This window comes from Brachyistius frenatus, unplaced genomic scaffold (assembly GCF_029030835.1).
Source record: "Brachyistius frenatus isolate BFR_SWC_R1_liver_20210118 unplaced genomic scaffold, ASM2903083v1 Contig_69, whole genome shotgun sequence".
NCBI lineage: Eukaryota > Metazoa > Chordata > Actinopteri > Embiotocidae > Brachyistius > Brachyistius frenatus.
The window spans coordinates 646,551-669,767 of record NW_027210668.1 but is presented as its reverse complement, the minus strand read 5'-3'; the positions used below and the strand labels follow the sequence as shown (position 1 = coordinate 669,767).

Below are 23,217 nucleotides of genomic sequence, written 5' to 3'. Positions count from 1 at the left end.
TGTTGGCTGGATTATTAATGAATCCTTGGTACTGTTAGATAAATATAAGCTCCTTCACAGAGGTCAACATAATGTAATCACAGTTGAAAAATGCTTTATTTGAACCATTACAACATTTAGTGATGAACATAATTCCACATATGCGAGAGATTGTTGCTATTTCCTGGACTGTGCGTTTGTCTGGTCATCAGTAGATCCCGTAGGTGTGCTCCTTCCCGTCTCGGTATCTGTCCAGGTAGCGCAGCGGCTGTCGGTGCGGGTATTTGACCTGTGGAGGGTGGTACACCGGAGGCCTGATGAACTCGAACACCGGCTCCTTCATGTCTGCGGGGACACGAGCGGACGCTCTTTATCATCGACAGGCAAAACGTGGCGCCGCCGCGCCTCTCCGACGCATCGTGTGCTTCTGTTTGTGCGGGACTCACCGAGCGTGTTGTGGAAGGTGTCGGTGACCGACTCGTCCCACTGGCTCTGGAAGAAGGCCAGACCTGCAGGCGTCATGCTGTCCTGGTGCTTTCTGTAGAAGTCCACCGTCTTAAACGTGCGATCCGCCAGCGAGTGGCTGCGGAGACGAGGCGAACACGCTCAGTGGATCTGGAGCTGATTCGAACGTCAGCTAACACATGACTTCATACCATAACCGCTCTAATGTGTCCAGTAAAAAGTCTGTATTATTGGAGACAGGAGATTATTAGCTTTGCTTGGCATTAAATCCACTAATTCCCATTTCATATCTAATTTGTAAAACAACAACAACATGATGATCAGCTTCATAAATGTGCAACACACCGTTCAAGATTCAACCAGTGGCTCCTAAAACGTTTTCAGCCTCCAATAAAACTTTAAGCTGAGGGCGTGTTGCTCACCACGGCGACGGCCGGACGTCTTGCCGGAAGCTGATGGGCCCTTCCTGTTTGAAGAGGACGTAAACGTAGCGTTGGAAACCGGTTCCTCTGGCGGGGAAGGGAGGCAGGTAGTGGCACAGCTCCTCTCCGGCCCGCACCGCTCCGCCCGGTATGTTTCCCCTGCAGAGTTTCAGCACATCCACGGCTGCAGTCACACACTCCCACCATCAAGTGCGACCGAGTACACGTTCAATGTTTTACAGACACTGCGGCGAGTTTGTCCTGTAATCAACTGTTCTGGTCACTCCGTAGGATTTATTTTTTTCTCCAAGAACTACGAGACCGTGTCCGACTGCATTACTTCAAATGAACGTGATCGGAGTCGAAACGCTTCACGTCTTCGCAGTGGCACTTTAACTGATTCACAATATATCGTTTGAAGTGATTTCATCCCCCCTTCAAACATATTTTACAACATACAATAATACTCTACTTTTGTTATTAATTTAACTGGTAATCAAATTTCTTTAAAAAAAGAAAAGAAAATGACATCGGTTGATGGTTTCAGCTTTTAAAATGTCGAGATTTCAGAGTTTCGGTCGTACACGGCGTTTGAAGGTGTTACATCTCCATTATTGTCCTTCATATTTTGATATTTCACATATTTTAGCTGATTAATCCAGGAAATAGGAAAGTAACGATAAACTGCAGTCCAAGTAAATATTTTTGAATTTGTTGTCGTCTTTCGCTGAAGACGAGGTGAACGTGTGCAGGTGACTTGTAGAAGGTGGATAGTTGTGACACAAATAAATCGGAGAGAATTTTCTACTGCAGGAACGTTGTTTTGAGGCGTGAAGCTCGAACAGAGGAGGAGTGACTAGTTTTAATGAAAGGGAGCTTCAATTTGAGCAGAAAACCTTTTTATTTCTAAGTAAACCGATGGCAACCAGAATTTGATGTTTGTAACCTGAGTATTTCTGATCCATTGAACTATTCACTTCCCCTTTTAAACCTCCATGTAAACGCAGCAGGGCCGACGTGTGTCGTTCCTGAAGCTGACCTGAAGGACTTACACTAGCCAGTGGACGTATTCGGCCTCGTTGTCCACAAGATGCTCGTCTGAAAAAAAAGACGACACAACAAACGTAAATCCACCGTCGGCTTTTGTCGAATCGCCGCTGAGAGTCACTGCGACGGTCGGGGGACGCTGACGCTGACCTGGACAGGTGAGCAGGACGGTCCACAGCGAGCCCTCCTCTGCTTCGAAGCTGATCTGAGGCGCAGACGCCGCCTGGAGACACGAGCAGAGAAAGATGTCTGAAGGAGGGCGACGCGAGCGGACAAAAGAGAGTCAAAATGCTCCCACGTACTTCCGTAGGCGTCAGCCGATTCCCATAATGCACTCGAGCGCTGGCGTCCCGGCCGTAGCCGATGAGGAGCGTCACCTGAGGCAGAAAATACGCCATGGGGAAGAGATCTCTGAAGACCCCGTAGTGGTCGGCCAGCCTCTTCACGTCCAACGGGCCGCTGTTCTTCTCCCAGATCTCCTGCACTCGATCCAGAGAGATCTTAACTGGGGGGAAGAAGAACCAACGTGTCCTCACGGCACCGACACAAACCCACTGGACCATCGCTCACAAACCGAAGAGAGTTTTTACTGGCGGCTTCTTACAAGTGCGCAGACGACAGGCCCTCTCCAGCTCCACGTTCTTCTTGTTGTCCTTCATCACCTGCCTCCTCTCCCTCACCTCTTTGGTCCTGCGCGGTCGGTAGTACGGCAGCCCGACGTCCACTCGCTCGGCACCTGCAAACAGGACGCGGTCAAACAGGACGCGGTCAAACAGGACGCGGTCAAACACGGTCAGCGTGGACGGCGGCGGCGGCTGTGAGTTGTTGTCTCTCTGGTGCTCTTCAGTTTGGGCATCAAACCGTTTGGGTTGAAAACTTGAAAAAAAAAAAATCAATACCAACTGAAACCACGGAAACTAATTGATTGAGGACATTTGGTATCGATCGTGTTGAAAAGTCTCTTACGAAGAGAATCATTTTGGATCTAGACATTTAAAGCTACGCAATACCCGAATGGAGAACTTGATTTGCCTCCATTTTTGTAACTCTGCCTTTGTGTCTTGTTTTTTTCTCTTTGGACAACTGGCTCCGTATAAATGTTTCTGGTCCGTATAAATGTTTCTGGTCCGTATAAATGTTTCTGGTCCGTATAAATGTTTCTGGTCCGTATAAATGTTTCTGGTCCGTATAAATGTTTCTGGTCCGTATAAATGTTTCTGGTCCGTATAAATGTTTCTGGTCAGTATAAATGTTTCTGGTCCGTATAAATGTTTCTGGTCCGTGACATTACGTTTCCCATCATGTGTCTTTACCTGCTCCCCTTGTACTGGCTGACAGTTCATTGGTCCACACTGGTCATGTGACCACTGACCAAACACCTATAAGGAAACAAGCCCATGAGTTTTTACTATGATTAAACAGCCATACTTGATTAAGGGCTTTTTAATTAATCACCCTCTTGAGTACCTTTAGATTTTTTTAATTTTTTTTCCAAGTTTTCAACTCAAACACAACAGAGCTTCCTGAAGCTGTGACCTCGTGGAGGGTTCAGGTGTCACACAAAAAAAAAACGGGGTTGGTCGGGGAGTGACGTCACGCTTCCCATCGGTGCTCCTCCTCACCATGCTCCTCCTCACCCTCCTCACCGTGCTCCTCACTGTGCTCCTCACCCTCCTCACCGTGCTCCTCACCCTCCTCCTCACTGTGCTCCTCACCCTCCTCCTCACCCTCCTCACCGTGCTCCTCCTCACCCTCCTCCTCCTCACCGTGCTCCTCACCGTGCTCCTCACCCTGCTCCTCCTCACCGTGCTCCTCACCCTGCTCCTCCTCACCGTGCTCCTCACCCTCCTCCTCACCCTCCTCCTCCTCACCCTCCTCCTCCTCACCCTCCTCCTCCTCACCGTGCTCGGGGTCGGCCGTCTCCACGTAGCTCCTGTACGTCTTCCACCACACCTGCTGTTTGTTGGCCTCCTCGGCTCGTGTGAAGTAGCGCGTGTAGCTGCGATACTTCTCTGACGTCTCCACGTTTCTGACGTCGATGTCCTCGTTGGGCATCGGACCCGCAGGACGGGCCCGCCGGCGGAGGGCCGCTGTCGGGTCACAACAGGCCGTTAGTCACAGTAACGTGTCTCATCGGTGATCGTGATTATTACAACCAGAGGTGACACGGTGTCGGACGTGCAGCCGATTTCAAACTTTGGTTGTTGTTGTTGTTGTTGTTGTTGTTGTTGTTGTTGTTTTTTGGCCGGTGATGACACGTGACACGTTTCACACGTCACCACCGACCTGCAGAGAAATTAAATCTCTCCTCTAGTGAGATTAATATGATTAAAATAAGATCCTGTCGTCACAGCAGCCGAATGATGAACACACAAACAATGCAAAGCTGCAATACAAATATCGTGCTTTTTATTTCTAATTCAAATGTAATAAAACAGACCTGTAAATAAACACACAGACTATTATTTACTACACATATTCCCACGTGATCACAGTGGGTGTGTATTGATCAGGATGATGCATATTATGGTCTGCTGTATATTATGGTCTGCTGTATATTATGGTCTGCTGTATATTATGGTCTGCTGTATATTTGGGCAATAAATGGAGATTTTTATATTAAGTACAACAACAAAACGAAGAAGCATTTAAATCACATTCATTGTTCATAAAATAAAGACTTGGATTTCGATGACGCTGGTTCACGTCTGACTGTCACGTGTGCGTGTTGAAGCTTGTGACGTCACCACAGAGGACACAACACGCTGCACATCGCAAGAAGCCCGAGCACGAGACGTCTAAACGTAAACAACAACTAAATCGGTGATGTCGGTCCGATACCTGTTGTGACAAGTGTCCTCGCACGGTTGACCCTGAGACCTGTCCCGGCTCGGAGCGCCGCCGTACACACCGTACGCAGCGCCATCTTGGAGTGATTTTGTTCTTGTTCTTCTTCTTCTTTTAGATAATACGGTGGCCGAGAGGAGCCAAACGAGCGCGTGCGCTTTAAAATACCGTTCCGCTGTAACAGGAAGACAATAATAGTCACAAACAGGAAGTAACGTCACTGTTCTAGTAAAACACGTTTATTTCAGCTGAACTTTTTTTTTTTTTTTTGTACGTAAATAAAATCAGACAAGACAACGTTGTGAACTTATATACAAATTGTCAAATGGCACAACGTGATGGGTTTCGGTCCTTTTGTGTTGGTCACTTTCCCGACGGTACGTGAAGGCATCCTTTTATTGCGTATGACGTCATCAGGGAAGCTCCACCTGACGCTGCTCCGTTTTCAGACGCTGAGCCCGAGTGAGTCTGTCGAGGCGGTGAGCGCGGATCCGGTGATGTCTTCGTGCCGTGAGACGGTGAGTGCGTGTACGTGGGCTCCGGTGTGACGTGACGTCACCTGTTTACATACACCGACCGGTATTTTTGACCTGGTGGAGAAGCGCGAGCTAAACGTGAGATGAATTGAACGCGGGCTAACGCGAGCTAACGTTAGCCTCCTCCACCACCACCACCTCCTCCTCCTCCACCTCCTCCTCCTCCACCTGGCTCGGTTCACGTGATGAACATCACCGCTGTTGTTCAGGCTGATGACTGACACACAAACACAATCCGGGGCGAATTTGAAAGGTACTTGGTGGTAGTGACGTTCATAAGAGAGGGCGTGTCGGTACGACGCTGTCATCTTCGAGTGCATCACGTAATAACCAACTTCTGATTTGTATTTGTTGTTTTTTTCTCTTCCACAGGAGGTGTCTGCTCTTCCTTCAGAGATGGAGTCTCAGAACAACAGCCTGACCTGCATCATATGCCTGGACCGTTTCCTCTTCCCGGTCACGATCCCCTGCGGTCACACCTTCTGTAAAAAATGCATCACCACCCACTGGGACACCAAGAGCCAGTCTGACATCGGCCCCCAGTGCCCCATCTGCAGCGAAAAGTTCTCCGCCCGGCCCGCCCTCAAACGCAACGTGTCCCTGTCTGTGCTGACCGAGGCCGCCGGCGGCACCTCCTGCAGAGAGCCGCCGGCGAGGGGAGGCGACGGGGCCCGAGCCACGCCGCTCTGCGATCGTCATAAAAAGCCTCTGGTTTATTACTGCAAGCGGGACAAGATGTCCGTGTGCTGCGAATGTGCCATCGCCGAGTGCGCGGGCCACGAGAAGGTCATGCTGGAGGCGGAAAGGGAGAACCAAGAGGTAGGTTCAACGCCGTCCACGTCGCGCCGCGCGACTTTGAGTGGCGTCGAGCTCCCGGACGCAATTTGACGCGTTTTTGGGTTCCAGCTGCTGCTGGAGAGGAAGAGCACGGAGGTGGCGAAGCTCGCGGAGGAGACGCAGAAAAGCATCAACGACTTGGCGGAGAACATCAGTCAGGCGAAGGTAAAGTCTCAGTTGGAGTTTCTGTCAAAGTACCGCCAAGGAAACGGTTCCCTCGAAGGAGACTTCAGGGCCGCTCGCGTCTCTCCGGACTCGTTTGTACGACTCGCTGTCCGAATAAATCACAAATCAAAAGCGTGTCGTCGTCCCGAGCGGACACACGGGAAGACGAAGACGTCGCATCTCTCCCGACACGTCTGGTGGTGGGAAGTAACGTTTACTTTCCGCCTTTTAACGTACTTCAGTATTTCTACTTTCTGCTTCTATTTACTTGACATCTTTACAGATGAAGATTTGACCAAGTTTATAATATAACAAGCTTTTAAAACTCAACATGTTGTGAAAGATGGCAGCAGCAGTGTGAACGTGTTTTCTGACACGCAGCAGCTCCACCTGAACTTCTCAAACGGGTTCAATTCAATAAATGTTCAGATGATCCAAAATCAGAGAGAAAAAGATCAAAACCTGAAAACCTTTTTTTTTTTCGTTCCCTTCTCAGCGACGAATCCTCACGTGTATAAAACTGGAGGTAAACAAGTTCAAGCCGGCTCCAACAAAACATGCTGCTGACACACCGATGCGTCACTCTTAATAATCGAATGAAGTCACATATAATAATATATCCGACGGACCAAAACGGGACGTTTACTTTCGCACTTTAACTACATTTTGCTACTGAAACCTGTTCGTACTTGACTTTTACTCGTAATGGAGTATTTTCCTCACACTGCTGTATTCTTACTTGTACATAAGTAAAGGATCCGAATCCTTCTCCCACCGCCGTTGTTGAGGCCCGAACCGACGAAGCTGCAGCTCGACACGTTTCGCGCGAGCGTGCGTCCAACGATGAAGACGGGACGACGTGTAAACGGGCGTTTTCCTCCCGACAGGTGACTCTGGAGCAGACTTCGACCTGGGTGAACGCCAAGTTCTCCGCCCTGCTGAAGATCCTGGCGGAGAAGCAGGAGGCTGCCGAGCTGTTTCTGGAGGAGCAGAAGGAGGCCTTCGTCACGGAGGCGGAGGGCCGGCTGGCCGAACTGGAGGAGCGCTCGCTGATCCTGCGCGAGAGCCGGGGACAGATCGCAGCGCTGCACGACCTGTCTGACACCGATCTCATCCGGGTTCGTGGCTCTGCTCCGACGCTACCGGGAGCTCGTTCGGTTCTTACCTGCTGCCGTGAGGTTTGAAGTGACCCGAGAGCGGAGGTCGAGGTTCCTTCTCTTAGGTTGAGGAGTTTGTGTTAACGCTCGAGCGGTAGTAGGGTTAAAAGTTTGTTGACGTGGAGATGAAACGGCTCAAGATCGTTACCGGTGCTGTAAAACAGTTTAACACTTTTTTTTTATGAGGGGCGATCAAAAGGTTCAGGGACTCGGTCCTGTTGCACTGTGACGAAGAAACCCCGCCCGGTTGTCTCCCGAGCCGATGCAGCTGTTGTTTGGTCTCGGACAGAATAAATGTCACTCGCCGGCTCGTTGCTTTCGTTGCCGGAGACATTTCAACGCCGCGCTCTTTGTTTCAGATCCACGGTGACGTTAGAAAACGTGTCACTCAGCTGCTGTTGTTGACAAAGTGACCGAAGTTGGACTCACAAAGGTTTCAGCTCCCGCCTGCACCGTTCGCATGCAACGGGAAAAGTCTCTGAAGTCTCTGAACGTGTCCTTCAATCGATACATCGCTCAGCTGACGGACACCTGCAGCTTTTGCAGAAAATGTCCCTAAATTGAATTATTATTTAAAAGCTTCCTTCACTTCCTGTCTGTCGCGCCACCGATCGATCGAACCCTTCAAACCTCACGCTCTTATAAAGCTCCCGCCAAACGATCCACGCCGTCCTTCAAATGCATCCGTCTTCACAGGAATCGACGCACGTAGAGGTCCCGCGTTTCAAGGACGTCCCCACGGACGCGACGCCGAACCTGCAGGACCGGCTGAACGGCGTCACCGACGTCCTGTCCCGCGTCTCCAAGCTGGTGTCCGAGGACCTGGAGAAGGCCGTGAGCACGGCGGTGGGCCGGGACAAAGACGGTGAGCTTCCCTCCACGAGTTGATCTTCACGGGTTTCTGTCTCGGTGTCTGCTCCGTGTCCTCATGCCGGTCGTCGGTCTCCAGGTTCTCCGCAGGATAAGAGGCCGGTCCTGGCTGTGGTTCCCAGTCCCGCTGCTCCGTGCCACCCCGGTGGGAAGGAGGGCCTCACCGCTTGTGAGTCCCGCGTGACATTTTCTATAATTCACGACCTACGATGCTCTTAAAGTACGTTCAAGTTGCGTTTGTAGTTCCTGCTTCCGTGCGTCTGATTCCTTTCTTCCTCCTCGCAGACCGGTGCTCTCTGACCTTTGACCCTTGCACAGCCAACGGGCACCTGTTTCTGTCGCAGGAGAACCGGAGGGCGGAGCACCTGACCTCCGGGCCCCGCCGCGTCCCCGAACACGAAGCCCGCTTCGATCACACCTGGCAGGTGCTCTGCTTCCAGCGCTTCGCCCACGGACAGCACTACTGGGAGCTGGAGGTGTCCAAGCCGTGGGCCTACCTCGGGGTAAACACCGCAGGCTCATCAGACACAACACTGAAAAGTAGCTGAGACCAACTGTTACAATAAAGGTTGGGAAAGAAATTAGAAGAGCAACAAAAAGAAAATGAAAAGAAAAATAGACCGTACAAAAATACAACTGTTAAAAAAAAAAAAAGGGCACACTCTCAGTCATAAATCAAATTTAATCTTGTTTAGAAATTTGTAAAAAAAAAATGCACACGTTGTTTTAAAATCCAACTTCGGTATTCAACATATGAACATTCCGGTTTGTAATTCACAACCTGAACCGTCAGACTCGACCCGGTCACATGGGTTCAGGCTCAGGATCGCTCGAATCGCTGCTGCGGGCGTTAAGAGGGTCGAGCTCTGCACCGCGGTCGATAAATGAACTGTGCGAGGGGGGCGGAGATCTTCCACAGCTGTAGACGTGTCAAAAATTACAGACGAGAGTAAACTTTAAAAAAAACACCAAAAAAACAAGTGTCAGGTTCAGTTTTTGTTCAGTAAACAGCTGCTTTATAGCCAGCAGTTACCACCGGGACGTTTACAGGTAAATCGTTCCTACTTTCTGTGCAGTTCTGCTGCACTCGGCGAAATCCTACAGAATATTTTGTCAGCTGAGCATTCAGACCTCGAATGTGAAGGTTGAAATCAGTCAAAACACCGTTGGACGCATCGCAAGACGTTCAGCGCTCACGTTTCCTCCGTCTGTGCCCCTCCTCCTCCTCCTCCTCCTCCTCCTCAGGTGACCTACGAGACCATCCCCAGGAAGGAGAAGGGCAAGCGGTGCATGGTGGGTATGAACGACCTGTCGTGGAGCCTGCAGCTGGACGAGCATCAGCTCAGCGCCTGGCACAACGGCCGGCGGGAGACGCTGACCGGCCACTCGCAGCACCGACGCATCGGCATGCTGCTGGACTACGAGGCGGGGACGCTCACCTACTACGGGGAAGGGCAGGCCAGGCTGCACGCCTTCCACTGCGCCTTCAACCGGGAGCTGTTCCCCGCCTGCTGGATCGGGGAGGGCGTCAGCATCACGCTCTGCTCCACATGAGACGCTTCACTACGAGCCGACTCCACGCGGACGATCCCACTCAAAACCTTTTAGGAGCTTTTTTTTCTTTTAAACCTTTTTTTTCTTCTTCTTCTTCTTCTTCTTCTTCCCCGTTTTACATCGACTGCCCTCCTCCGTGGTTTTAAGCAGAAGAACTGACTGTTGAACTTCACTCGAATTCACACCTTTCCTCAACACACGACGACGACTTAGCGAAGGAAATGGATGAAACTCTCTCTCGTCCAGTTCACACTACATTCTGCCTCGTTCCGTTTTATCTTCTCCGTATCGACCGAATTCATTTTAGACGAGACGTCCGCTTCCGATCTCAAGCCGGCGCGTCACATCGCTGCGCTTCAACGACAGCGAATTGTTTTTGCCGTTCCGCCGCGAGACGAGAAGCTCTTCCTTCGGCCGGTTGACCTCGCGGGCGGACGACCCGACCCGACACGACTCCACACGTGTTGGGTCGAGTGCTGCTGATACCTCGACGGGTTCTTTCCTGGCAAAACAAAACGCTCTCATTTCCACAGTTGTCACTTACTGAGGAGCAGGCGAGTGCAGCAGCGAATCCGTCTATCCGTCTTGTTGCTGTGCAGCACAGGACGAGGATGAAGTACTCTAGATGCAGATTTGGGTGAGTGGCACACGTTGGCAGTTAAGAAGAAATAAACAAATAAGCGTTCCTCTTAAAGGGCCGGTGTGTAGGATTCAGGAGGATCTGTTGGCAGATACCGAATATAACTTTCACAATTGTGTTTTCATTCATGTTTAATTACCGGAAACTAAGAACCACGGTGTTTTCATTGCCTCAGAATGACCCTTAATAATACAGTCAATAATAATAATAGGGAATGACACGGAGCTGGTCCTCCTCCACACGGCCGCCTGGTTGCCAGAACGTGTTTCTACGGAAGCACAGAAGGGACAAACCAAACACGGCATGTTTTGCAGCTACTGTAGAGGTGAATCCTACACACTGCTCCTTTATCTCAGGATCAGAGCTTGTGAGCGATCCCTCCTTTTATTTAATCTAATATACAGATGGACACTAATGAAACTCTACCTGTGCCAAAAACAAATTGAACACTTGCGCTCACGACAATTTATTGTGGGATTTTTTTTTTTTTTTGTTTTGTTGTTGTTGCAGTTTATGGATCCGTTGATGCCGGTGTTGTTTCTTTTTGATCCTCGCTACAACCATGCACTTGGCATTGTTTAAGATTTGGAGATGTGTGCATTATCTTTCATTCCACACTCACTCGGTATGTCGTCTGTAAACATGTAAGAAGGCAAAAGCAGCAGAACAAGTAGCTCAAATACGAATGGATGTTTTTGTAATGCTACAGAAAGCCAGCCTGGTACCAGACCTGAATTCACTGTGTGGATATGTTGGTGCTCCACTGATTCAGTCGTACACTTTGAGGTAGTTTGTTTTAATTATCGGAGGAGCCTTCAACCAATCAGCATTGACCACCGTGTACTGTATAATGTGTGACAAAACTTAAAAGTCATCGCACTTAGCCACTCCCACTGGTCACCGATTGGTCCGCCCTTCAGAGCGGATGAACAAAGCTGAACGTAAACTTAGTTGGTTTCCGGACTAGAATCAGACCGAAGCCGTGAGCTGTAATCAGGTGGAGGCGAGCGAATGAAACGCCACATCTGGGAAATCTCCCAGCTGGAGCTTAAGAAATACATATTTTGAACTTGAAGTAGCTAAAAGCTAAAAATCGAAGCGCCCTGCTCCTCAGATATCCACAGAGAGATATGAGCTTGTGTGTTTACGGGACAGTAAGCCACGGCTCCATTTCATGAGGCTCGGCCCGGTTCTTCCACCTGTTGCACCGTAAGTGATGTCCGTGAATCAGACCGGTTGTGGACGTGACATCATCACGACTGAGAATGGAAGAGCGTTTAATCGGCTCGGGATCTGATCAGACGGCCGGCTGCCCAAGTTTCAAACCTGCTCCTGGAAGTCTGCTGCTCCACGTGGTTCAACAGATATTCTTTTTTTTTTTAAGATCATGAGCACTTACAAAGAACAGTTGTGACTTTTGGTGTTGGGGGACTCAGGACATCGTGCAGCAGTTTTTGGGAAACTGCTCTGGATTTGCACAAATCGTGGGAAAGTGTAAACGAGGAGGACGACTGACTCTGACAGGGAAAACACATCTCAGGCTGTTTTAGCCTCATTATGTAAAAAACACACACACACACACACACACACACCCCTCCTGCTGACTGATTTGTCACATGTAAATGCACTACGCCGTGTTCAAAGCGGACGGTTCAACCCATCGACGCGTGACGGCAAAACTCGGTGTAGAAATAATCCGACACTTCTGTTCCACATGAATCAAGATCCATTTAATAAAATCCTTCCCAATGCATACATGCATCAGTTTGACATCATGCTTTGTTTTTCTTACTTGAGCCATTTTACATGAATTATTTTACATGAATAAATTAGTTTGGAATAAATACAGAGCTTTCTTTTTTCTTTTTTTTTGGGGGGGGAGGGGGGGTGGAGGTATTTTACACACAGCCATGACAGCGAACAGGAGCCCGATGCATAGCGTTCCACTAGTGCAAAGAATCAGCCACGGATGTGCCACAGATACAGAATATAGATTAGTGACCACAGAGGAAGGAAGAGAAGCTCAGATACTGCGGTGATCAGATCAGACCTCAAACTGCAGCAGTAGAAGCAGAGACCACGTCCTCTGACGCTTCGATGGTGGACGGATGGACGGTGAGGCGGGCTGGCGGTGACCGTGCGGTTTATTTTTCTAGAACGTTCAGGAGCATGACAAAACAGGAAGTGACATCATAGGGCGACTGCTCTGCTCTCGCGCATAATAAAAGATAATCCCTCCGGGCAGTCGGTCCCTCCGGGCCCGGGCCGCCCTCGCTCCTCTGCTCTAATCCAGGATCTGGGACTCGCTGCCGGGGCTCTTCCACTGAAACGCGTCGCGGGCCGCCCCGACACCCGCTCTCTTTACAAAAAAGGTATCTCTTCTCTAAGGTTTAGTGTTCTTGAGAAAAATATCTCCCTTTAAAAGTCTGCATATTAAAAGCCTGTACACACAAATCATAGAAAAATAAAAGACTGCATTCGGCTCGCCTCTGGACAGGTTAGCGAAGGAATCAGTAGATCGAGTCGAGATGAATCGACTGTAATGGAAAATTATGGGTGAGCTTTAAAGTTTAGGGATTCTCGGGACACTCGCAAGGCAATAAACACGAAAAGAGCTCGTCGGGTTACAAAGTTTTAGCCAAAAAGCTCCGTAATGCCGTCAACAATCTTTTCTATCTCAAAGATTGCTACCAAGACTTTCCACTTCGCTGCTTTCCATCCAGTAAAAGGTGCTTTGAAGAGAATGAGTACGATATAGGAATCATTCAGAAAAAGGTAAACAGGCGGGAAAGCAGAGGACAGAAAAGGGGGGAGATGAGGAAGACGAGGAGGAGGAGGAGGATGTTAAAAAAAGAAGGAATACTTTGGCCCTCCTGATGCTCAGTTAATGGAATGAGAGACGAAGTGATCCGGTCGGATGGAGGAGAGGGAGATGGAGGAGAGGGCGAGCAGGTCTACTGGTTCTTCTTGTCCTCTGGAGGAGAGTAGGGAGGAGGCTTGTCCTGGAAGGAGAGGAGAGGAGCGATCTGTCAACTGTTCCAGGAGGAGGAGGAGGAGCTTCGTTAGGCCGGAGATGTACCTGCTTTTAAACCGTGCGTACCAGATGACAAACTGGACTCACTTGTGTTGCAGCTGCTTGAATTTTGATTCAAATCTGTTTGAACGATTCGGTTCTGCACCGACAGGAAATGACCTCATCACGTGAACACATCTCCAACCTAAATATCTGCAGCTGTTATTATTTTACACAGAAATTAACACGTTTATTTAACGAACTCAATAATAAACACTGATTCTTCCGTCCAGCTATGAAAAAGAAACGGTTTGTGTTCAGGAACGGCTGCAGCTTCCTCCGACACCTTAATGTGAACATTCATTTTTTATTCAGTAGAAAACAAATGATGCCGTTGACGTAATGACGTCGTCAGCGTAACCGCAGGACGTAACGTCTGCACCTCATCCAGCAGCCAGCCCGACAGGAAGCCACAGTTTGATTGACAGGTACACTCTGTGCTTCGTGAAGGGCGACGCAGCGGAGCGGCTCGCCACCAAACAAAAGAGCAACACAAGCTCACAACTCATTTATTAATGGACGAACGTCGACCTCAAACTTGATGTTTATTTGAAGGCGTGCTGTCATGTTTATTCTGACAATTCAAACTGACACTTTAATAACCACATTTTATTCAGGATTTTATCATGTCGTCAAATATGTCGTTATCGCAAGAAAATACCCGGACATCATGTCACGATATTGTTTCGGCCCCTAATGTGTCCATTTTAGAGGACGTGGACCAACGACGCTGCAAACAGACGCAGGACACGTGAGGTAGTTTACAGCACGTACGTAGTTAAAGCACGTACGTAGTTTAAAGCACGTACGTAGTTAAAAGCACGTACGTAGTTTTCAGCACGTACGTAGTTTAAAGCACGTACGTAGTTAAAAGCACGTACGTAGTTTACAGCACGTACGTAGTTTAAAGCACGTACGTAGTTAAAAGCACGTACGTAGTTTACAGCACGTACGTAGTTAAAAGCACGTACGTAGTTAAAAGCACGTACGTAGTTTACAGCACGTACGTAGTTAAAAGCACGTACGTAGTTAAAAGCACGTACGTAGTTTTCAGCACGTACGTAGTTTACAGCACGTACGTAGTTAAAAGCACGTACGTAGTTTACAGCACGTACGTAGTTTAAAGCACGTACGTAGTTAAAAGCACGTACGTAGTTTACAGCACGTACGTAGTTAAAAGCACGTACGTAGTTTAAAGCACGTACGTAGTTTAAAGCACGTACGTAGTTTACAGCACGTACGTAGTTAAAAGCACGTACGTAGTTTAAAGCACGTACGTAGTTTATAGCACGTACGTAGTTGCACACGTCGCTGCACTTCATAAGAACAGGTGTTTTACTACCAACTGGGTACGAGGTGCCAAATCTGACTGCTGACAGCGAGGTGTGAACAACAAGATGATCTACTGATGCTGATGCGGTGAAGCTGTCAGGATGCGTGACATCACATCGCTGTGATTGGCTGAACCTGCCTCACCGTACAGAAAACGAGAGAAAGTGAAATGAAGTGTAAACGCGGACTTTCTGCAGACTGAGGTGTTACTTTCAGAATGGGAGGCCGAGCCTTCAGCTTCCCTCGTAGTTTGTTGACCCATTTCATTTAAATAAGGGGAGCCAAAACATTAGGAACCCAATAGTAATTAGTAAGCCACTATAGCTTCACTATAAACTTTGTTTTAACAATGTTTGGTGATTATTTGTTTTACCATAACAGATAGAGCATTTTAAAATAAATATTGTCATGAAAGTAGTCCAAAAGGTGTTTAGTAAAATAACTGCCCTGGATTCTGCTTCGGTCAGCGGTTTCTTCTCTCCGGGGAGAATTGTATGTCTGACTAAATGTGCAAACCACAAACATAACAAGTTTACCATCACGAATGAAAAGAGAAAGCATCAAATCCTCATGTCTGAGAAACTGCAACCAGCAAAAGTTTAAAAGAAATCTGATGGATCATCACAACGGTTGCTGATTTATTTTCTGTTCATCAGCTAACTAACGGACTTGATGACGCGGCACAGATCTAGTGACGCGTGTTTCAACATTGTGGCGATAAAACTGCTCTAAAAACCTCGTTACTGCAAGCAGGAAGGCTGTCGCTGCTCTCGTTAGTCAAGTCTACATCCAGAAAAGAGACCGATTAAAACCCCGAAGAAACAAGTGGAGAAATCTCAACTGGAGTCAAACTGCTGTGTTGCAGGTGGCTGACACGAACCAGCCGTTACCGGACACGTCGGCCCGTTCGGAGGTAAATCATCAGCGTGCCGGTGCGGAGGCGGAGTCGCTGCTTACCTGCGGCAGGTACACGTGTGTGGGAGGCAGCGCGGCGCAGCCGGCACTCGCTGCTGCCTCCGCTGCTTTGGCCTCCGCTGGGACGGGGCGAGAGAGAGAGAGAGAGAGAGAGAGAGAGAGAGAGAGAGAGAGAGAGAGAGAGAGGAGGTGTTCATTAAACATGAGCCTCGCCGGCGAACCCCGAGACATACGAGACAAGCGGAGCTAATGGAGACGCGGGTTTGACCGTTGGTGAAAGCGAGGAGGGAAACGGGAACGGAGGAGGCGGCGTCGCCGTGAGCGACGAAGGCTTCACTGTGCACTTCTGTGTGCAGCGCTGTGAAGGAGGAACTCCTCCGAACTGGGTCGGCGTCACACCGGTTATTTGCGAGAGGTACACGTTCATCTGCAATTTCGAGCGGGAAGCGCGCATCAGATTTTTGTGTCATACTCAGGAAATCAGTCGCGGAGACTCTTGAAACGCTTCAGAAGAATCTACGGCAATGAAACAAGGCGAGGTGGTTTGAGTGGCGTTCATAGTGTAACCCTCCTGTTGTCCTCGGGTCAAAATGACCCGCAGCTGTGTTCAACCAAGTTCTATTTTATTTCTATAGTTTTATATTGTTTGGGATCATTGGTCATCATTCTTTAAAGAAACCCTCACAGCCTCCTCGTCACCAATGATCCCAAAAAATATGAAAATAAAATAGAACTTGGTTGAACACAGCTGCGGGTCATTTTGACCCGAAGACAACAGGAGGGTTAAGAAGGTCGCCGTCCGAGGCCGACGGAGGCGCGTCAGGTCAGGAGCAGCCAGGTGGGTTTTCTTTAAAGAGTCGTGAGTTCCTCCCTCAGAGTCAAACCGTCTTTAGTTCTCAGCTCCCAACCTCCCCGACCGCTCACTGGATTCAGATCCCCGACACTTTCTTCTGTTCCCCAAAAAACACGACACGAGTTCGTGTTCTTTCTGCTCAAGTTTCAGGTTCGTGGTAAAATGGGAAACGCACACGAGACCTGCGGTCGCAAAGACGTGTTGAACTCGGGTGGTGAGGCTGATCAAGGGACGTATATTGAAATGTTTACTCAGAAGTTTCTGCTCCGCCGTGCTCCATTCACGTTACTGTGCTGCGCTTCATTTGTGAGCAACAGTCTCTTAACATCTCCATGAGCTCTGGAAATTGATGCTTTTTTTTTTGGGGGGACATATTTGATCAACTGTTTAAAAGGTTGTTCACTTTGATGGAATCAAGCTGTCATTCATGGTTTTATTTACATTTGTGCATTTCCTTCTGCAACAAGTCAAAATGTTTACTGTAACACGGGTCGGCTGAAGTGAACAGAAAGTTTACAGCACGATTACAGATTGAAAATAAAATGAAGTAAAAGAAGGTGCAATGTGTGTATGATCAAATATTTATCAAATAAATAAAATGTTAACAAATATTTAATAATTTAAAAGTATCTGAAAAGTAATAGTGGTCCTAATATCTGAGAGCAGCTCTGATCCTAAACCACCTGAGAACCATCGCTTCCTCTTTAGATTGTAGTTTTTTTTATATCTTGTGTTATTAACACCCGGCGTGAACACTCCGTCACACCGAGCTGGACTCGGTCAGAGCCCGTTTGTCTGAGCGACTGACCTGCTGCTGATGACGGGAGGTCCGGGACATGTGGGGGCTGCTGGCCCAGAGGAGCAGAGTAAGGAGGTGGAGGTATGTAGGCCGCGGAGGCGTCGAACGCTGGAGGATTGGGGTAGAATACACCTGGATTGCAGGAGCAGAGAGTTGAAAATTACACAGGCTGCAAGAAACACAAGGAGACGACGTGAAGCTGGTGCAGGAACAGGGGCATTTATTCCATCCAGCCTCTACCTGGAGGAGGAGGGTTGGGGTAGGAGTAGCCGGGTGGAGGTCCTGCAGGGTACATCCCGTTGGCAGGCGGAGGAGGGTAAGCGTAGGCCCCGTTAGCCATGTAGGGGCATCCACCGAAGCCAGTAGTCACAGGTTGACCTCTGGATGCTGAGATGTGGAGAAACACGGGAGGAGAATCACTTAAGATGTCCGTAAAGTAACAAGAACTCCACCGGTTTGTTGGTATGGTTTCGTAGTCGTACCCTGAGCCGCAACCTGCAGCATGTACTGGCCAAACTCGATGGCTCCTCCGGCAGAGAAGATGAGCTTGAACGTAGCATTGCCCTCCCAACCACCTGGAAGAGATGTGACATGGAGCTACTGACAGACACAGAGTGCTGCATGTTCAGCCTGAATGACACGCATGTACCTGCTACATGGCTGCCTGCCTGCCTGCCTGCCTGTCTGTCAGCCTGCCTGTCTGTCCGCCTGTCTGCCTGCCTGTCCGCCTGTCTGCCTGCCTCCCTGTCCATCAGCCTCAGCAGCTGGCACCACACACACACACACACACACACACACACACACACACACACACACACACACACACACACACACACACACACAGGCAAAATAGAGCGAGACCGATCATATCACCGTCTCCACCCCAGAAAAAGTCATTGTTATCAGCAGTGTCGGATAACTTTGGATATCTTGAAAATGGACATAAGGGTTTCCTCAAATAACAGATCCAGATCTTCGGCGAGATGTTCCACGTTGTGGACGCAAAGTTGCTGCCAAACATGTCCGTCCATCTTTGAGAGCGTCATCCCACCACGCAGATGAAAATATGACTTTAAATTACTTTAACCACCGACGAAAACAACGTGTAAACATTTCAACATCGATCATAAACTATGCTACGACATAAGTGAGTGTATGAGTGAGTTACAGGTACAGACGGGTCAGTCTGTCCTGCAGCTTGCAAATTAGCAACTATTTAAGTGATCGTTTAGAGAACTCCTGACGGCATTTCTCGCTATTTTCAGAACAATCAATCGGTTTATTGAGAAAATACTAAGCAGATGAATCCATTCATGAAAATGATAATTAGGTGCAGTTGGATACAAAATAGTTCAAAAGACCTCCATCTCAACCAACAACAGTGAAATCCTGTTTTTACATTAAAGCATTTCGGGTTTTTTTTTAATTGTTGTTTTTATATCAACTTCAAATTCAAAGATTTTTTTCAAACTTTTGTTTGTTATTGTAACTAAGAATAATATTTTAATCAAATCGGATACACACCATGAACAACTCAGACTGTTGCAACCCTAAACTACACGCACGCACACACACACACACACACACACACACACACACACACACACACACACACACACACACCTACCTCCAGGCTCTGCGTTGACGGTGCCCTTGATGTAATTGGCCCCCAGAACAGGTTGTTTGACCTCGCAGCCCTTCATCAGGTAGAAGGGCATCATGAAGGACTGCAGTGCATCGCGCCCTTTAGCCACGAAGATCATCTGGGAGAAAACAACAACATCCGACGTGAATTCAGGATGCATTCCCACCTTTCCGCTACTGACCTCAAAGACTTAGAGCTTAACGTACTTCTTGATGTCGGTGTTATGTCAGCGCCGGGCTGCGGCTGCATAGAGACGGGGACTCACCCTGTATGGAGTCAGGTAGATGCTGCCCTTCTTGCTCTTCCTGAAGGCTTCAGGCAGACTGTCTGCATCACAGAACACCAGCTCCACGTTATCATAGTTCATCAACACACTGGGGACAGAAATAAGACACGAGACAGGAGAACTATTTCATCAAAAACAAGATTTTTGGTTTTGTTTTTTTTGCAGCACAAATGATCAAATGTGACATTTTCAATTTACATAAAATAAAAGTCTACATTTTACAAATGTGATTTGGTTGATGGAGTACATAGCTCAAGCCCCACTTTCACAATCTTTTGCCTTGACAGCTTAAAAATGAGATAATTGGTTTCTTGTGTAACTGTCCAGTTACTAAACAGTACTGGAGTAAAAGGATTGAGCTCACACGGGTCCTCCTGGTTCTGGGTTATCTCTAATGGGTTTACTGTTACGGCGGTGTGTCCCAGAAGAGTCCGGTGACTCGGTCACGGGCCGGAGTGCAGATGGAGGAGGCCGGAGGCCAACGCAGCTCAGCTGACACCAAACGACGTCTTATCCTCGATATATTTCACTGAACACAACGTTTCAAACCACGTCGGTATTTACCGGAGCACGTGTGGAAGTCTGCGAAGCGACGATATAACCCGGTTCTGAAAAACGCGACGCGAATATCCCAGTGAGGATCAAGAGGGTTTGAACAGTTCGTGTCGCCCCGGTCGTCAGGGAGCGTTTAGGCGGATGTCTGGTGTCGCCCCGCACTGGCGAGGACCCACTCTTCAATTCGGCTTACACGTCATAACACCATGTCGCTCCGTCTCGATAAAATACGAGTCAAAACGAGACGTGTCTCCCGCCGCGTCACACTGAACGGGACCGCACGAGCTAGCAGATGCTAAAAGTTGGAATTCCAATGGAGTTACTTTACCGCGCGACGGCCGCGTGCGCGTCTCAACTCGGTTATAAACGTCGACTTCCCGGTCCTCCCGGTGTGTCGGGTCCTTCCATCACCGGACCACACACACTATTTATTCAATGAGTTCCTCCCCCACCGGAGGACTGCGTGTAAGTTGTCCGCGTGCGGTTAACGGTAACCGTTAGCCCCCCCCCCCCCCCCCGCCTCCCCGGTAACAGCCGCTAACGGTCACCTTTCACTGTTGTTGATGATGACTCCGCCGGACTCCGAGTGGTTCTTGTTCAGAGTCATGTCGACGGCCCTCGACGCTTCTTCTTCACGACTGTTAAACCGATGAACCGCTGCTGTAGGAGGGTGAACGTGAAGGCCCTTTCTGCGGCCTCAGCAGCCTTCTCCTCGGTAACGGTTGTTGTGATGGTGCTGCACCTGCTCTTCCGCCACGCGCAGGAAACGCCCACGGAGTGACGTCACGCGCCACTAAAACAAAAAAAACAAAAAAAACCGCCACGCTGACAAACAACATGAGACGATTTCATACCGGGATCATTTTTGTGGACGATGTGAAGCAGAAGAAAAGCCTTTTATTTTTATTTTAAGCTCCTTCGTAAATTCCATCCAGCCAAAAACTATATTAAGGAAATATTTAAGAAAGACATTGATGTAAAGTGTAGTTTTTGTGTTGTGCAATGCCCATTTGTGAAGAACTTCTGGCAAAAACCTATGTATCTTCATTGTTGAAAATATTTATGACAGATTTACTTTATTTTGGGAGAATTTATTGTCGATCCCCTGCGTGAATAGAAAAACACTGGTGTAGGTTACATGATCATTTTTCATTATGATGGCCAAATCTCATATCCTTAAATGTGAATTAATAGGTAAGAAGCCGAGCTTTATCGCCTTCAACAAAAGTGTTCAAGCCATATATTCACTCAATTCAACACTTTCTGATGCAAAAAGCAATTAAAACTATCAGCTTGCTCTAAGTTAAAGATTTTTGTATAAATTTTAATCCCCCTCACGTTAAAATGTCCTGTTCGATTTATGTTCTGTTATAGTTGTTGTTCTTGTACTTCTATGTTGTATAATTTCAATAAAGCATGTTTAAAAAGAAAACGAACACGAGATGATGTTGGAGGAAAGTACATTACATGCATATTCCAAAACATTTAATTAGATATGCCTTAACAGTAGTGCTATGATGTTGGATCTTACAGGGACTGTGATCGGTGCAAATGCAGCTCCACCGGTTTTAATGCACATAATGATGTCTCGTGTTCTTTATGCCGTGACACTTTTACTGAAATATTGCAATGTATCACCTTACTTACGGTACCACACTATATATTGAATTGTGTGATGGTACATCTATTGCCAGTCAAATAGTGGTTTATTTTCTCTTTATCCATGTTATTGTTTCAGTAATTAAATATGAAACGATGACACATATTTTTTTTAAAGTAGGTATATTGTATGTTTGTATTCTGTATTCTGTTCACCAAAGAGGATTAAGAAAATGCTGCTCTATTCATCAGGTAGGTTTGGTTATTCAAACACTTTAAAATATTAAACGAAATGCATCTCTATACTTATATTTGTACCCATTGAACATCTATATAATTTACATGTGTGTAAATGAATCTCTACTTTTATACCAATAATACAGTAGATTCTTAATGAATGCAGGTATTTCCTGTGGGCAGGATGAACCATGCAGAGGATCTACAGGGTAGAAGGATTATAAGAGCCGTTTGTTGATCTTTGATTTCTTGTAAATACCCGAGTAGTTAAACGCCTCTTAAAGTAAGTAACAGCACTTCTGAGAATAAAAGGAGAACGGCCAGGTTGCAGAATACCCACATGCTTGTGAAAGATTCAGACAGCTGCAGATTCAGGGTGTGAGTTGGTGAACAATAGTGGAGGTCTTTGTCTGAGCCTCTATCTGTCTCTGTCTGACCCCACACACACACACACACACACACACACACACACACACACACACACACACACACACACACACTGACTGATTATTTGGACAAACAATAGAAAGAAAGTACAGAAGACAATCCATAGTTAGTTCAAACAGCTTCGTCCAATGTAATAACTTTGCCCTCCCATGTGGTAATACACCGGATGTGATGTAACCTTTACAGTTCTCATGTAGAAAAGCTGCCTGAAAGCCGAAAACCTCTGGCTCCCTTTTTACTCCTAGAAACTCCATTGGAACCACAATTAAGCCTGGATTTTGAGAGTGAATTGCAATATTGAGATCAAATTGTACGATGAAGTCATTAAGATATGATGGAGCCTGGTCATTAAGAGAATTATAGAAGGACTTCAAATTGTATTCTGGATATTAAGGAAAGTCAATTAAGAAAAGCCAAAATGGTATAAATATGTTCATTACTCTTGTTGCAGCACTTATACTTATACTGGTAGCTCTTCGGAATAAATAATAATAATAATAAATTACAAAAGTCCAGCCAAGAGGTAAAAAATGCATGGACTAGTTTTTCAGCTTGTTCCTAATTTTGACAATATCACGCAGGTGAAAGAAGGCTGTAAATATATGAACTCATAGTGCAGTAACCTAATACCATAACAGAGTAAATAAACTTATTATAGAAACACAGGTAGAGCCAGCAAACCACAGATGGTGTTGTGTGGACTGTCTCATGTTACACACAGTTTCATTACCTTACTCAGCTGCAGTTCGTCGTCTGTCCTATGAGAGTTACACACAGGGCTTTGATTTATCACAGGACACAGGGTTATAATGCTGGCAATCAAAATGATAACAGTAGGTCTGGACAACAACAAGGAACGGACAACTTTAATCATTACAACAAAATGGGAGAAACCGAGGTGAAAAACAATGTGTGTTCAGGTTTGTGTGTTGAAACATGAGTAAGCAAGTTCTGTTA

The 23,217-nt window shown here is 47.5% G+C and overlaps 3 protein-coding genes across 4 annotated transcripts; 1 reads left to right on the top strand and 2 right to left on the bottom strand.

Annotated features, from left to right (window-relative positions):
• Nucleotides 1-77: 77 nt before the first annotated feature.
• mrpl38 (mitochondrial ribosomal protein L38) lies at nt 78-4,874 on the bottom strand. The gene is made up of 9 exons (XM_069707491.1): nt 4,755-4,874; nt 3,815-4,003; nt 2,518-2,649; nt 2,216-2,418; nt 2,064-2,136; nt 1,919-1,964; nt 867-1,025; nt 426-562; nt 78-324 (listed from the first exon to the last, which is right to left on the bottom strand). The coding sequence occupies exons 1-9, from the start codon at nt 4,837-4,839 to the stop codon at nt 188-190; spliced, it is 1,161 nt and encodes a 386-aa protein (XP_069563592.1). The 5' UTR covers nt 4,840-4,874; the 3' UTR covers nt 78-187.
• A 209-nt stretch (nt 4,875-5,083) lies between these two features.
• trim65 (tripartite motif containing 65) lies at nt 5,084-12,125 on the top strand. 2 transcript variants are annotated; one of them, XM_069707489.1, is made up of 8 exons: nt 5,084-5,278; nt 5,669-6,115; nt 6,203-6,298; nt 7,186-7,416; nt 8,152-8,320; nt 8,405-8,494; nt 8,611-8,828; nt 9,571-12,125. In XM_069707489.1, exons 1-8 carry the CDS (start codon nt 5,099-5,101, stop codon nt 9,877-9,879), a joined length of 1,740 nt encoding a protein of 579 aa, XP_069563590.1. In that variant the 5' UTR covers nt 5,084-5,098; the 3' UTR covers nt 9,880-12,125. The 2 variants fall into 2 exon arrangements, with proteins under 2 accessions (XP_069563590.1, XP_069563591.1); XM_069707490.1 differs by having other exon boundaries at nt 5,205-5,549.
• Nucleotides 12,126-12,222: 97 nt separating this feature from the next.
• wbp2 (WW domain binding protein 2) lies at nt 12,223-20,739 on the bottom strand. The gene is made up of 8 exons (XM_069707493.1): nt 20,526-20,739; nt 19,402-19,510; nt 19,119-19,254; nt 17,974-18,066; nt 17,732-17,878; nt 17,501-17,623; nt 15,882-15,958; nt 12,223-13,521 (listed from the first exon to the last, which is right to left on the bottom strand). Exons 1-8 carry the CDS (start codon nt 20,582-20,584, stop codon nt 13,474-13,476), a joined length of 792 nt encoding a protein of 263 aa, XP_069563594.1. The 5' UTR covers nt 20,585-20,739; the 3' UTR covers nt 12,223-13,473.
• Nucleotides 20,740-23,217: the final 2,478 nt, after the last annotated feature.